Source organism: Rana temporaria, chromosome 5, assembly GCF_905171775.1.
Source record: "Rana temporaria chromosome 5, aRanTem1.1, whole genome shotgun sequence".
Lineage (NCBI taxonomy): Eukaryota > Metazoa > Chordata > Amphibia > Anura > Ranidae > Rana > Rana temporaria.
Genome location: NC_053493.1, coordinates 358,466,049 through 358,481,988, shown reverse-complemented (window position 1 = coordinate 358,481,988; position 15,940 = coordinate 358,466,049). Strand labels below are relative to the sequence as shown.

General features: G+C 41.9%; 1 protein-coding gene across 1 annotated transcript in view; it reads left to right on the top strand.

Moving 5' to 3' along the window:
- CDH17 (cadherin 17) overlaps window positions 1–15,940 on the top strand; it is a 107,056-nt gene that overhangs the window by 31,473 nt on the left and 59,643 nt on the right. The window contains exons 4-5 of the mRNA XM_040354671.1: window positions 2,828–2,966; window positions 8,703–8,861. Coding sequence (XP_040210605.1) covers window positions 2,828–2,966; window positions 8,703–8,861 — 298 coding nt within the window. The remainder of the gene's footprint in view (window positions 1–2,827; window positions 2,967–8,702; window positions 8,862–15,940) is intronic.

Sequence of the window (15,940 nt, the reverse complement as noted above, 5' to 3'; positions counted from 1 at the left end):
TTAACCTCTAGATGGCACTGTTGTTTCATATACAGTTGTGCTCATATGTTTACATACCCTGGCACTGTGTTTACTCTTTTTAAATCATAATCACAGAAACTACCCTAATGACCCTAATCAAAAGTTTACATACCCCAGTTCTTAATACTGTGTATTGCCCCCTTTAACATCAATGACAGCTTGAAGTCTTTTGTGGTATTTGTGGATGAGGCTCTTTATCTTCTCAGATGGTAAAGCTGCTCATTCCTCTTGGTAAAAAGCCTCCAGTTCCTGTAAATTCTTGGGCTGTCTTGCATGAACTGCATGTTTGAGATCTTCCCGGAATGGCTCAATGATATTGAGGTCAGGAGGCTGAGATGGCCACTCCAGAACTTTCACTTTATTCAGCTGTAACCAATGACAGGTCGACTTGACCTTGTGTTTTGGATCATTGTCATGTTGGAATGTCCAAATATGACCCATGCGCAGCTTCCTGGCTGATGAATGCAAATGTTCCTCCTGTATTTTTTGATAACATACTGAAATCATCTTGCTATCAATTTTGACCAAATTTCCAGTACCTTTGTAGCTCACACATCCCCAAAACATCAGTGATCCACCTCCGTGTTTTTACAGTAGGAATGGTGTACCTTTCCTCATTCAGGACTTGTTGACTCCTCTCGAAATGTAGCGTTTATGGTTGTGCCCAAAAAACTGAATTTTTGTCTCATCACTCCAAATGACTTTGTGCCAGAAAGTTTGAGGCTTGTCTCTATGCTGTTTGGCGTATTGTACGCGGAATACTTTGTGGCATTTGCGTACTAATATTTTTCTTCTGGCGACTTGACCATGCAGCCCATCTTTCTTCAAGTGCCTCCTCCTTATTGTGCATCTTGAAACAGCCACACTACATGTTTTCAGAGAGTCCTGTATTTCTTCTGTTATTTATTTATGGGTTTTTCTTTGCATCCCGAACAATTTTCCTGGCAGTGTTTTGGTTTCAACAGAGCCCCACATTTTCTACTTCTTGATTAAAGTTTAAACACTGCTGATTGACATTCTCAATTCCATGGATATCTTTATCCCTTTCCTGTTTTATACAGTTCAACTACCTTTTCCTGCAGATACTTTGACAATTATTTTGCTTTCCCCATGACTCAGAATCCAGAAACCTCAGTGCAGCACTGGATGAAAGATGCAAGGGTCTGTTAGGAGTCCAGAAACTCATTGACCTTTTATACACACACACACACACACACACACTAATTACAAGCAAACATCACAGGTGAGGATGGTTACCTTTAATAGCAATTCAAACCCCTTTGTGTCAACTTGTGTGCATGTTATCAAGGCAAAATCACCAGGGTATGTAAACTTTTGATCAGGGTCATTTGGGTAGTTTCTGTTTGATTATGATTTAAAAAGAGTAAACACAGTTTATTGATAATAAATGGCTTCACCCAAACACTAACCATGAGTGAAAGAAACATTTTTTGTGTTATCATATTCACTGAAAAATGGCCAAGAAATCATAAATTCTGCCAGGGTATGTAAACTTATGAGCACAACTGTATGTTAAAAAAAAGTCAAGCCATTGTTTGAACAGGTTACAGGCTTGTTTACCGTAGTTACAGAGACAATAAAAACATCTGTCAACTGAAATACAACAATATTGTCACATACCCGGTGGTAGCTCCTGATAGGCAGAGGACGACCTCTCTTACACCTCTGACCCAAGGTCCCTGATAGAGTAGACAGGAGGTGTGGTAGTGCAGAGTCGCACGAGTGCCTGGCAGGGTTGCTAGCAGCGGTGCTGGACCAGAACTTCTGGCGAAGTTGTGGAGGAACACCGACACAGTGGTAGAATCAGAAACAGCAGGTAGACTGGAAGCTGGAACAGGCTGGTGCTTTGATGCTGAGGACCGAGAAGCAGGTGCGGCAGCTAGTGGAATGCATGCTTCCTAAGGACCGGATCACAGATGGGTACAGGCAGGCTGGGTCATACACAGGCGGGGAGATTAGGAACTGATGCAGAGGGTGGAGCAGAGTCAAAGTGCAGGCCGGGTCGATGACAGGCTGGCAGCGAGGTAGTAGCCAGAGCCGGCAGGTGCAAAGTCAGAGACAGGCCGGGGTCAGATGCAGGCAGATAGCAGGAAAAAGCCGAGTTAGTCAACGGGAATAGGTAACAGATAGCAGGGCACACAGGGAATGCTGTAGACCAGATGGCATTGAGTCTGGGTGCTGATAGCTATGGCGCTATGACCAGTCACAAAGTGCGATCGCGTTCGCGCACCAGTGGGTGCAGACGCACCTGTGGCATTCTCCTCATTGGTATAGAGCACTCAGGACATCTTCTGGGGCCACCATCTTGGCTGCTGGCATGCCCTTCCTGACAAATATTTTATTGTTTCCATTGTATCCAACGGCATTTGTTTGTTTGTCTGTTTCTACTCACCGTAAAATCCATTTCTCTGAGTTCATTGATGGACACAGCACCCACCCCTCTGTTGGAGTTTTTACTTCTTACACTGCTTTGTAACTAACTGGCTATAGCCTATAGCATAGAGGGGGTTGTAAACCCACTAGACTGCCCATAGGCAGTGCTGTGTTCTTTTTTCTGCCTAGGTCCCTACTTCTGTAGGTGGCCATTTAACCTTATGGTCGAGATTCAGAGCAGCTGTGTCTGTCAATGAACTCAGAGAAAGGGATTTTATGTCGAGTAACAAAAAAATCAACACACTTACCTGTCCTCAAAGTGTGTTTAAAAAGGTGAGTTTAAACTTATGCTGAGATTTCTGCCTTTTTCCCTTGCCATTTCATACTGATCTCTCACTTTTTTTTTTTCTAGGTTAAAACTGTAGACACTAGTGGATCAGTAATTGAAGGTCCATATCTTCTTACTATTATTGTTGATGACATCAATAATCATAGACCAACTTTTAACCAGTCTGAATATTTTGCCACGGTACGGGAACTGTCCAGACCAGGTAATTTCTTCTTCTGCCATTTAATAAATGAATGTAAACCTGTCAATACAAGGACTGCCATTACTGAAATCCTTACACTAACTGCCTGGTTATCATTCTTATCCTGACCAGGAACATGTACTGTATGCAGATCAGGAAAGTCAGAAAAAATCCCTGATCTGCAAGCTTGGTCTGGGACAGTGTCTGAAAAATATTTGGACTAAAGCATGCAATAGATTATGCAACTTTCTTTTCTGCAACCATGGGTTGTGTGAAAGAAATGTACTGTACTGGATTCCCCCATCAACACAGTCAGGCCGCGTACACACGGTCGTTCCAAACCGATGAGAATGGTCCGACGGGCCATTTCCATCGGTTCACCGCTGAAGTGGCCTGATGGTCTGATGTGTGTACACACCATTGTTCCAAAAACCGATCGAGTCAGAACTCGGTGACGTAAAACACACGACGTGCTGAAAAAACCGAAGTTCAATGCTTCCAAGCACGCGTCGACTTGATTCTGAGCATGCGCGGGTTTTGAACCGATGCTTTCTGTACTAACCATCGGTTTGGACCGATCGGGCAGCAGTCCATCGGTTCGATTTTAAAGCATGTTTTAAAATTTTGGACCGAAGGACAACGGACCGATGGGCCTTACACATGGTCGGTTTTGACCGATGAAACTGGACTTAAGGCCATTTTCATCGGTTTGGACCAATCGTGTGTACGCCGCCTCAGTCCTCCTGCTGAGCTATTGTGTTTTCCTGGTGGGGGACGCAGGGAGCCGTCCCTGCCAGGAGAACACAGCAATTGCTGCTAGCGACTATAGCCGCTGGCAATAATTGCATGCTAAAAATCCAACATGCTGCTTGTACCCAAGTTGATCAATGGATCGACTTGGGTTCAATCAGCCTGCCCTTGATGGATTGAATTCCATCCATCTATGGCTGGCTTTCCAGGTAAAACGTCTGCAAAGATCAATGGGAGGCTCTTCTTCATAACAGGTACAGGACATTTCTTAACCCTCCTGGCGGTATCCCCGAGCGTGACTCGGGGTTGATTTTTTCTGCCAAAATCGGTAACCCCGAGTCACGCTCGGGGTAGCTGTGCAGAGCCTGCAGCGCGCGCTGGCTTACCTTTTCCCTGGATCCAGCGATGCCACCGCGCTGTGTGAGCGAGCGGGTCCTCGCTCGATTCACACAGTGTCCTCCTGTGCCGTCGATCTCCGTTCCCTGCGATGTTCCGACGCACGGAAGCGGAGATCGGCGCCAAATTCAAAAAAGTAAACAAACACTATACAATACTGTAATCTTATAGATTACAGTACTGTATGTAAAAAATACACACACCCCTTGTCCCTAGTGGTCTGCCCAGTGCCCTACATGTTCTTTTATATAATAAAAAAGGGTTCTTTCTGCCTGCAAACTGTATATTGTCCATAGCAACCAAAAGTGTCCCTTTATGTCAAAAATGGTTTTAGATCAGCTAGAAAACAGCGATAATAAATTATAATCACTTGCAGAATTGTGCGATAGCGATTTGTGGGGAAATTCGTCATAAAAAATAATGACAGCGACAATTCTGTAACTGAGCAAATTTCAGTGATTTTGAGTTGATTACATTATTGAATAATTTTTATTAGAATTATATTATTATTTGATATAATTATTTATAATTATTTATTATATTATAATTTATAATTTTGTTTTAAAAAAAATGTCATACCCGGGATGCCTATTAGAATCTTGTTTGGTCAGATTTAAGTGAGTTATTCCTAAGAATTACATGCCTACAGTATAAAACGCCAAATTTCCTTGCAAATAATGGTACCACTTTCAGCATGTTTTTTCTGAAAGAATCATACCGCCAGGGAGGTTAAAGTGATTGTAAAGGCAGATGGGTTTTTATCCTAATGCATTCTATGCATTAAGTTAAAAAGCTTTTTGTGTGCAGCAACCCCCCCTCAGCCCGCCTGATACTTACCTGAGGTCCATCTAGATTCAGCGATGTTGTAGGAGTGTCTCAGCTGCCCGGGACTCTCCTTCTCATTGGCTCCCGCTGCTGTCAATCAAAGTCAGTCAGCCAATCAGGAGAGGAAAGGGTGGGGCCAGGCCGCACCTACCTCCCTGTCTGAATGGACACAGGGAGCTGTGGCTCAGCTCAGGTGCCCCCACAGCAAGCTGCTTGCTGTGGGGGCATTTAACAGGAGGGAGGGGCCAGGAGCATTGAAGAGGGACACGAGAAGAGGAGGATCCAGGCTGCTCTGTGAAAATCCACTGCACAGGGCAGGTAAGTATAACATATTTGTTATTTTTAACTTAAAAGACAAGACTTTACAATCACTTTAATATGCTTGATCCTTAATAACACATATAATTACAGCTACCAAATCAAAGGATCGCCCATTAGAAGAAATCTCTATCTCCTAAATTTGAAGAGGTTAATTCAAGGATCTTTAGGACACTTGTCAATGAAAAGTTGACTGCCATCCTAGATATGATACATTCATTTCAGTTGGTAACCTTGGCTTGAGTACTCCCCTCTTTCTTAATGTGACCCACATCTTGTGCAGCTTTGATGAAAGGGAGAGTCTCCCTGTATTGGCACCCCCTTACACACTCCCATGGGTGGCCTCCATGGTCCCTCTTCTACCTTCCCCTACTCCTGGCTGTTTCCCCCCCCTTTCCCTCCTCATCCCTCCTTTCCTGTCCCCTTTCTCTCCCCATCCTTTCTTTCCCTTTCCCTTTTTTTTTTCTGTTTTTTTTTCTCTTTTTATTTACTCTTCCTGTCCTGTCTAATATACTCTGAACTCATTGTACAATTTCTTGTCAGTGGGAACTTGGCTTCTTTTCTTTTTTCTTCTTCCAGTCTCCATTATAATAACCACTCACTGGATACTACTGCCTTGCAACATGCACCTGGTACATTGAATGTTATTTTTTACTTAAAGCAGTTGTAAAGGTAATTTTTTTTCCTAAATAGCTTCCTTTACCTTAGTGCAGTCCTCCTTCACTTACCTCATCCTCCGATTTTGCTTTTAAATGTCCTTATTTCTTCGGAGAAATCCTCACTTCCTGTTTTTCTGTCTGTAACTTCACACAGTAATGCAAGGCTTTCTCCCTGGTGTGGAGAGTCGAGCTCGCCCCCTCCCTTGGACTACATGAGAGTCAGGACGCTCTCTACGTTGCAGATAGAGAAAGGAGCTATGTGTTAGTGGGCGTCCTGACTCTCCTGTAGTCCAAGGGAGGGGGCGAGCACGATACTCCACACCAGGGAGAAAGCCTTGCATTACTGTGTGGAGTTACAGACAGAAAAACAGGAAGTGAGGATTTCTCAGAAGAAATAAGGACATTTAAAAGCAAAATCGAAAGGATGAGGTAAGTAAAGGAGTACTGCACTAAGGTAAAGGAAGCTATTTAGGAAAAAAAATGTACCTTTACAACCCCTTTAACAAGTACTATTACTGGATTGTATTCCCCTGATGTACAGACTAACTCCCTTATTACATTAAATGTACTTGTATCTGTTGGATCTTAATTGGATGTTATCTTAAAAACCTTTGAAGGTTATGTTCAAAACCTTTTTTTCTATATGACCATATGGTCCTTGCATAATGTTTTCTTTGCCTTTCTTTTAACTGTTGTATACGTGAGCTGTTTATGTATGTAGAAATATATACCTTGAAATAATAAAAACTTTTGGTACCAGAAAAACACATGGGCTGCCATTCTTAACCACCTTCTAGAAATGCTATGTTATTGGCTCCCATGCTGATCATCTGGTTTTAACGCTTTTCTGTGGCATTGATCTAGAAGAAGTTTGCTGCAAATGAAGTCGGAGGGAATCATTACACCTCATCTGCATATTTGTTCTGGGCAGGGCTTTTTTTCTCAGACAATAGGTGCAGGAACTCCCCCTTTCCAAATCACCCCTTTTCTTCGATCCCCTACCCACCTACCAGTACCGCCCCTTTTAGATAATATAGAACCAAGTATCATTTTGTGGTGCTAAGTAATTTATATGGAATTTGGTAATGATATCAAGAAAAGCAGTAAAATAGATCCCCTGCAGCCAGCAACAATAGATCCCCCTAACAACAATGGACCACCCACAACAAAACTTCCCCGCCAGCAACAATAGACTCACAGCAGCATCAACAGATCTCCGTACAGCAAGCATTAATAGACTCTCTGGTAGGATGACCACATTTCAAAACTACCATTCAGGGACACCCACCTTCCCAAAAATCAGCCTGTGCTGTAACGAATCACAGAACAGTGATTGGACACAAGAGGCAGGATTTATGATTTCTCCAATTACAAGCAGGGGGCGGGAATTGTGCTCCTCCAGGAATTCCCGGCCAGGACAAGTACTGTTAGTGAGTAAAGCGGTGATCTGGCAGCCTTTTTTTGCAGGCATTAGATTGGCCCGGGGGGGGGGGGGGGGCGGCGGCTGTGTCAGTTTCATTCCGGGACACTGTATTGTCCTGGAATGAAGTTGGTCTGGTCACCCTACTCTCTGGCTGCCATCAACAATAGACCCCTCCCCCAACAGTAGATCTTTCAGCAACAACTGACCCCCTCACCCCCTAGAAACAATAGGTCCCCCACCAGCAACAATAGACCCCCCCCTGCAGCACACCCCAGCATCCCTTGCCATTACATACAGTCAGTCCAGAAGGTGCCGGAACTGCGTTCCCCCGTGTTCCCGCTGAAAAAAAGCCCTGGATCTGGGTTATTAACTCAAACCTATCAATGTCCATTTGAAGTATCACTCCATTTATCTTTGTTATGGTTGTTGCTTATCTTTTTATCTGGAAATGCTTTAAAACGCCTCTCTTAATGAAAATACTTCTCCCTGTTCTTTTCTCCAATGCTCTGTGCTGGTAGAGCTGAGTAATACCCAAGTACCCCCCCCTCCATCATAACAAGTGCCCTCTCAAACACATGTTTTGTAGAGATAGGGAGGGGTTCATCTGACTGGGTTTGTTACATTCCATAGAGCAGCCTTTCTGGCGTCATATGTAGATACTCCACACACTTGCTGTAACTGGAAAATAGGGCTTATGCAACGTACACACGAATGGATTTTCCTATGGAAAAAATACGGATATTTTTTCCGTCGGAATTCTGCTCAAGCTTGGCTTGCATACACATGGTCACACGAAATTCCGACCGTCAAGAACGCGGTGACGTACAACACTACGACGAGCCCAGAAAAATTAAGTTCAATGCTTCCGAGTATGTGTCTACTTGATTCCGAGCATGTGTGGTTTTTGGTGTGTCGGAATTGCATACAGACGATAGAATTTTTTTCCGTCTGAAAAATAGAGAACCTGCTCTCTATCTAAGTCTGTCGGAAATTCCGACAGAAAAAGTCCAATGGGGCATACACACGGTTGGAATATCCGACGAAATGCTCCCATCTGACTTTTTCCATCAGAAATTCCGACCGTGTGTATGCGGCATTAAAATGGAGGTTGTTAATACTATGTCAATCCTACTGATTATAATTGATCTTTCAGTAAAAAAAAGATATTGTTAACACCTTTTAGACCAGGGGTCTCAAACTGGCGGCCCTCCAGATGTTGCGAAACTACAAGTCCCATGAGGCATTGCAAGGCTGACAGTTACAAGCATGACTCCCACAGGCAGAGGCATGATGGGACTTGTAGTTTCGCAACAGCTGGAGGGCCGCCAGTTTGAGACCCCTGCTTTAGACCCATATAAATATATATATATATTTTTTTAATTACAGGCATACCATTTCTCACTGTTTATGCCACTGATGAGGATGATCCATCGACACCCAATGCCCAACTAGTCTATAAAATCGAGCAGCAGATCCCAGACCCAATCAAAGTACGGTTCTTCCAAATCAACAACATTACTGGAAAAATATCCACAACACTAAACGGTACGTAGAGAACAAATCAATCCTTGCAGATTACCAATAACCCAGCCAACAGCTGGCTTAGATGCTAAGGCTGCAAAAGGAGGCATTTCATTGATAAATTGTACAGTAGATTGTGGCTCATAATCCAGATCATCCTCTTAGATTTCTCAATGAAAAAAGTTAATCTTTTAGTAACCAAACTGAGTGAAATAGCACAATTGTACAGAAATACATTCTGAGTGATTTCAGTGTCTCGAATAAAGGGTTCCCTGATTTAGCATAATTATAATTTAAACTTTCATCCTCTTTTTTGCTAAATTTCCTGTATAATTTCTAAAACTTTTCTCCAACTTAAAAGATAAATTAACAGATGAAATACATTTATGAGATTTGCTATACCATGGGAAAAGATTTGTATTTCTGTCCAACCAGTCCCGAGGTTTACACATTCCTGTCTGGCAGGGCAGGAGAGATGATTTTTCTCTGTTGCAGTTAAAATGTGTGAGCATGAAGATTTGTTTTACTCTAGAAGAGAAATGGCAAGGATTCTTAAAGCTCAAAAATATAAATGTAATTTATTGCAGCTTATCAATCCTTAGATGTGGTGGCTGAATTTGTTTTCTGTATAAATGTTTTTAATTTTTACCTATTGATCCAGTCAGTGGCTTCTAGGCATGTGCAAAAGGGAAAAATTTGTTTAGTTTAGTTTCGTTTTAATTTGTTATTTAATTAATTTCGTTAAAGCGGTAGTTCACCCTGACCCACATGATGTTACCATCGAGACAGGCATTGTAGCGCGAGCTACAGTATGCCTGTCCCGATTTTTTTAACCCCGTACTCACCTCGTAGTCGTCCATCGTAGATTCCGGCTCCCGCGGGGAATGGGCGTGCCTATGGAGAGGGAGGATGATTGACGGCCGGCCCTGGCACGTCACTCTCCCCGAAGACAGCCGGAGTAGGTCTCGGCTCTTCACGGCGCGTGCGCACAGGCTATGCGCACGCGTCGTGAAGACCAAGCCTATTTCGGCTATTTCCGGAGAAGCGTGACGCGCCAGAGCCGGCCGTCAATCATCCTCCGTCTCCAGAGGCACGCCCATTCCCCGGTATCTTCGATGGACGACTACAAGGTGAGTATGGGGGGAAAAAATTCGGGACAGGCATACTGTAGCTCGCGCTACAGTGCCTGATTTAAAGGTAAAAGAAAATTTTTTTTTTTTTTTCCTGTCGATAGGGTGAACCCCCGCTTTAAGTTAGATTCGTTACATGTGTCAAAAATGTGTTTTCGGAATTTGTTTGTTTTCGACCGAATTCAAAAAACCCGGTCGAATTTGAAAATATTTCGACCAGATTCGATAATATTTCGACCGGATTTGATAATATTTCAATCGGATTAGAAAATATTTTAACAGAATTCAATAATATTTCATCCGCTATCGTTAATATTTCAACCAAATTCGATGATATTTCAACCGGATATATAACCATTTTCTTAAATTCAAAATTCATATAGAATGAACTAAAATTCGAATAGAAAAATATTAGAATAGAGTAGAATAAAATATATTTATATATATATATATATATATATATATATATATATATATATATATATATATATATATTATTATTATTATTCTACTCTTCTAAAATTTTTATATTCGAATTTGAGTTCATTCTATATGAATTTCGAATTTCAGAAATAGGAAGATAGATAGAAGATAGATAGAAGAAGCCAGGTCATATTCTATTGTATTTGATTACATTCTATTAAATTTTATTCTGTTCTTTACTATTCTTTGATTTTCATTCTATTGTTTTATTATTTTATATTCTATTTTATTGTATTCTTTTTTAGAAATCGATTTATATTTTTTAGATTTTGATTCAAATTTGCTTTCAATTTTCATTCGAATTTGTTTTCGAATCGAATTGTTTTCGAATTCGATTCGAATAGAATTTTTTTTCTAATTCGATTAAATTTGTTAATATTACAATTCGGGAATTCGTATGCATCCGAATAATGAAAAATTTGTCTGAATTTCGATTTGGAACTAAACGAAATGCACATGCCTAGTGGCTTCTCTATTTATGGAGAAGCAGAGAATATACACTTAAACAGTAGCACTGGCTAGAGAGTGCAAGAAGAGCTGGAAGACTTGGATGAACATCACATAAGTGACTAACAAATTAAAGCCAAAGTTCAGCTAACTCTCTTTAACCCGCTTTACTACTGCCGCCTGTAGATATACATCAGCAGAATGGCACTGCTGCGCAAAGCAACGTACCTGTAAATGACTTTGAATCTGCCACTGTGCGGGCGTGTGCGTGCCACGGCGGCACGCACGCGCCCCTGCCGCGAGCTCCAGGCCAATGCCCACGGGACCCGCAAACTCGATGTCTGCTGGTGTCCCACGATCGTGTCATGGAGATACATGACAGGGAGATGCCTAAAACAGGGCATTAAACAAGGCATTTCCCTGTTCTGCCTAGTGACAGGACAGTGATCTACTGCTCCCTGTCATCGGGAGCAGTGATCAGTGTCATGTCACTCGTAGCCCAGCCCCCCCACAGTTAGAATCACTCCCTAGGACACACTTAATCCCTTCCTTAACCACTTAAGGACCGCACCAATATGCTGCCTAAAGACCCAAGGTGTTTTTACAATTCGGCACTGCGTCGCTTTAACAGACAATTGCGCGGTCATGCGACGTGGCTCCCAAACAAAATTGGCGTCCTTTTTTCCCCACAAATAGAGCTTTCTTTTGGTGGTATTTGATCACCTCTGCGGTTTTTATTTTTTGCGCTATAAACAAAAATAGAGCGTCAATTTTGAAAAAAATGCAATATTTTTTACTTTTTGCTATAATAAATATCCCCCAAAAACATATATACAATTTTTTTTTTCCTCAGTTTAGGCCGATACCTATTCTTCTACCTATTTTTGGTAAAAAAAAATCACAATAATCGTTTATCGGTTGGTTTGCGCAAAATTTATAGCGTTTTCAAAATAGGGGATAGTTTTATTGCATTTTTATTATTTATTTTTTTTACTACTAATGGCGGCGATCAGCGATTTTTTTTGTGACTGCGACATTATGGCGGACACTTCGGACAATTTTGACACATTTTTGGGACCATTGTCATTTTCACAGCAAAAAATGCATTTAAATTGCATTGTTTATTGTGAAAATGACAGTTGCAGTTTGGGAGTTAACCACAGGGGGCACTGTAGGATTTAATGTTCACCTAGTGTGTGTTTACAACTGTAGGGGGGTGTGGCTGTAGGTCTGACGTCATCGATCGAGTCTCCCTTATATAAGGGATCACTCGATCGATGCAGCCGCCACAGTGAAGCACGGGGAAGCCGCGTTTACACCCAGCTCTCCCCGTTCTACACCCAACGCTCCCCGCGGGAACCCGACCGCCGCATGTCGCGGGGGGGGGTCCCGATCGGACCCCCGACCCGCGGAAAGGCAGGGACGTACAGGTACGCCAATGTGCCTGTACGTGCCATTCTGCCGACGTAAATGTACATGCGGCGGTCGGGAAGGGGTTAATCTGGCTTACTTTAACTACCAGATCTCTAATGAAATTTAAAAAGGTCAAAGTTATGTTAGTAACATAAGAAAAAACATATGTGTATATGTGAAAGTTTGCATTGTGTACTTATAGCTTCACCCAAAGCTGACATTTCATTTTTTTGTTAGATGCTTTCAGCTTGAATCAGCAAATAGCTTTTGGGAACTAGTTACATAGTTAGTAGATGAGGTTGAAAAAAGACACGAGTCCATCAAGTCCAACCTATGTGTGTGATATTATCTTAGTATTACATTGTATATCCCTGTATGTTGTGGTGCTTCAGGTGCTTATCTAATAGTTTTTTTAATTTATCGATGCTCCCCGCTGAAATCACTGTCTGTGGAAGAGAATTCCACATCCTTACCGCTCTTACAGTAAATAACCCTCTTCGCAGTTTAAGGTTAAACCGATTTGCTTCTAATTTTAGTGAATGGCCCGTGTCTTATTAAATTCCCTTTCACAGAAAAGTTTTATCCCTATTGTGGGGTCACCAGTACGGTATTTGTACATTGAAATCATATTGCCACTCAAGCGTCTCTTCTCCAGAGGGAATAAGTTCAGTGCTTGTAACCTTTTCTCATAACTAATGTCCTCCTGTCCCTTTATTAGTTTTGTTGCCCTTCTCTGGACTCTTTCCAGCTCCAGCAAATGCTTTCTGAGGAAGTGGATGGCATACTCCAAGTGCAGCCGGACCAGAGAGTGGGAGAGTGGGAGCTAATCCCCTTTTTATTGCATGTCAATATTCTGTTGGCTTTGCTTGCAGCAGTTTGTTATTGCATGCCATTGCTCAACCTGTCATCTACTAGGACCCCCCATGTTCTTTTCCATCCTAGATTCCCCCAGAGGTTCTCCCCCCCAGTGAGTAGATTGCATTCATATTTTTGCCACCCAAATGCATTATTTAAACATTTTCTACCTTAAACCTCATTTGCCATGTAGTTGCCCACCCCATTAATTTGTTCAGATCTTCTTGCAAGGTTTCCACATCCTGCAGAGATGTTATTGCCCTGCTTAGCGTTGTCCGCAAATACAGAGATTGAGCTGTTTACCCATACTCCAGGTCATTTATGAACAAATTAAACAGGATTGGTCCCAGCACAGAACCCTGGGGGACCCCATTTTTCACTCATGACTCCCCATTTATCACCCCCCCCCTCTGAACTCACCCTTGTAGCCAGTTTTCAGTCCATGTACTCACCCTTTGGTCCATGCCAATGGACCTTATTTTGTACAGTAAACATTTATGGGGAACTGTGTCAAATGCTTTTGCAAAGTCCAGATACACCACGTCTATGGGCCTTCCTTTATCTAGATGGCAGCTCACCTCCTCCTCATAGAAGGCTAATAGATTGGCTGGCAATAATGATTCTTCATGAATCCATGCTGATTACTGCTAATGATACAGTTTTCATTACTTGTATATAGTCCCTTACCATCCCCTCCAAGAGCTTGCATACTATTGATGTTGGGCTGTAATTCTTAGGGATGTATTTTGGCCCTTTTTTTAAATATTGGCGCTACATTTTCCAATCAGCTGGTACCATTCCGGTCAGTAGACTGTCAGTAAAAATTAGGAACAATGGTCTGGCAATTACTTGACTGAGTTCCCTAAGTACCCTTGGGTGCAAGCCATCTGGTCCCGGTGATTTATTAATGTTAAGTTTCCCAAGTCTAATTCTAATTCTGTCCTCTGTTGGCCATGATGGTGCTTTCTGTGATGTGTCATAGGGACAAACACTGCAGTTTTGGTTACTGAAGCCCCCCAGTTCCTTAGTGAAGACTGCAGAGAAGAATAAATTCAATACCTTCACCATCTCTCCATCCTTAGTACCCTGATTCCCTTAATCATTCTGTATGTGACCAACATGATCTGACCTCCCTTTCTTACTATTTATATATTTAAATAATTTCATGGGATTTTTTTTACTCTCCTCCGCTATGTGCCTTTTGTGTTCTATTTTAGCTGCCCTGATTGCACCCTTATGCCGCGTACACACGATCGTTTTTCGGCATGAAAAAAACTTAGTTTTAAAAAAATGTCATTTAAAATGATCGTGTGTGGGCTTCACATAATTTTTCGGGTTCTGAAAAACGGCAATTTTTTTTTCTCGAACATGCTGCATTTTTTAACAACGTTTTAAACGATGTAGTTTTTCGGGTTGTAAAAAATGATCGTGTGTGGGCTAAAACGACGTCAAAAACCTGCGCATGCTCAGAAGCAAGTTATGAGATGGGAGCGCTCGTTCTGGTAAACTACCGTTCATAATGGAGTAAGCACATTCATCACGCTGTAACAGACAGAAAAGCGTGAATCGTCTTTTACTAACACGGAATGAGCTAAAGCAGTCCAAAGGCGAATGGAACTTCCCCTTTATAGTGCCGTTGTACGTGTTGTACGTCACTGCGCTTTGCTAGAGCATTTTTTAAAAACGATGGTGTGCGGGCAACGTCGTTTTAATGATGAAGTTGGAAAAACGTTGTTTTTTCTAAATGCCGAAAAACCTTGTTTTTTTTCATGCCGAAAAACGGTCGTGTGTACGCGGCATTACATTTCTTGTTGCATTCTTTGTAAAGTTAGAATGCTGATGATGATCCCTCAGCCTAGCTCTTTTAAATGTATTTCCCATTGGGATGCACTTTCTAATACCCTTATATGCTCTTAAAGCATACCTATTTTCTTTGTTCTTCTTTGTTCCTAAGATGTTATCCCATTTAGTATCTTCTAGCAAGGATCGTGGCTCTTTTGAAATTCAGTGTCTTTGTATTCCCCTTATGTTTCCTATTTGTGCGATTTATAGTGAAACTAATTGACTTGTGATTGCTGTTCCCTAAATTGCCCCGTATTTCCACATCTGTGATCAGGTCTGTATTGTTGGTAATCAGTAGGTCTAGTAACGCTTTGTTTCTAGTTGGTGAATTTACCATCTGACCCATGAAATTGTCCTGCAAGCCATTTAGGAACTGGCGAGCCTTAGATTAATGCACAGTTCCTTCCACCCAGTCTATGTCTGGATAATTAAAATCCCGTAGGAAACAAAAAAAAGGGGGAAGTGTCCCATATGACAACCAAATGATGTGAGGTATTTACTATTCTGAGAAGACGCTCCCCCAAATGAGGGGGTGTTTGCCGTAACCAAAAATACTAGTCAAAATACAAAAAGAACCTGGGTGAAAGCCCTAGAGAAATAGGCTTACCCCAGAAAAGAGGTTACTGTTGGCAAGTGATGGACTATACTCAGTTGATACAAATGTATAAATGATTTATTAGTATCTACAAAACATCAATAAAAATGAGTCTGCGATGTTACATAGACCACGTGGCAGAACAAATGCTAGGAATGGTATGCTACCGCGTGAGCGGTGTAGCTAGTAAGACTCACAAACATAAAGACAACTAACAAACATGTAACATGAACCCAGACTATCCGGATACTGTAGTGCTACTTCTGTGGTAGTTCACCTGGGGCAGAGACCCCGATCGGTGCGATCTGTGAACATATATTGGTTAATAAAACCTGATA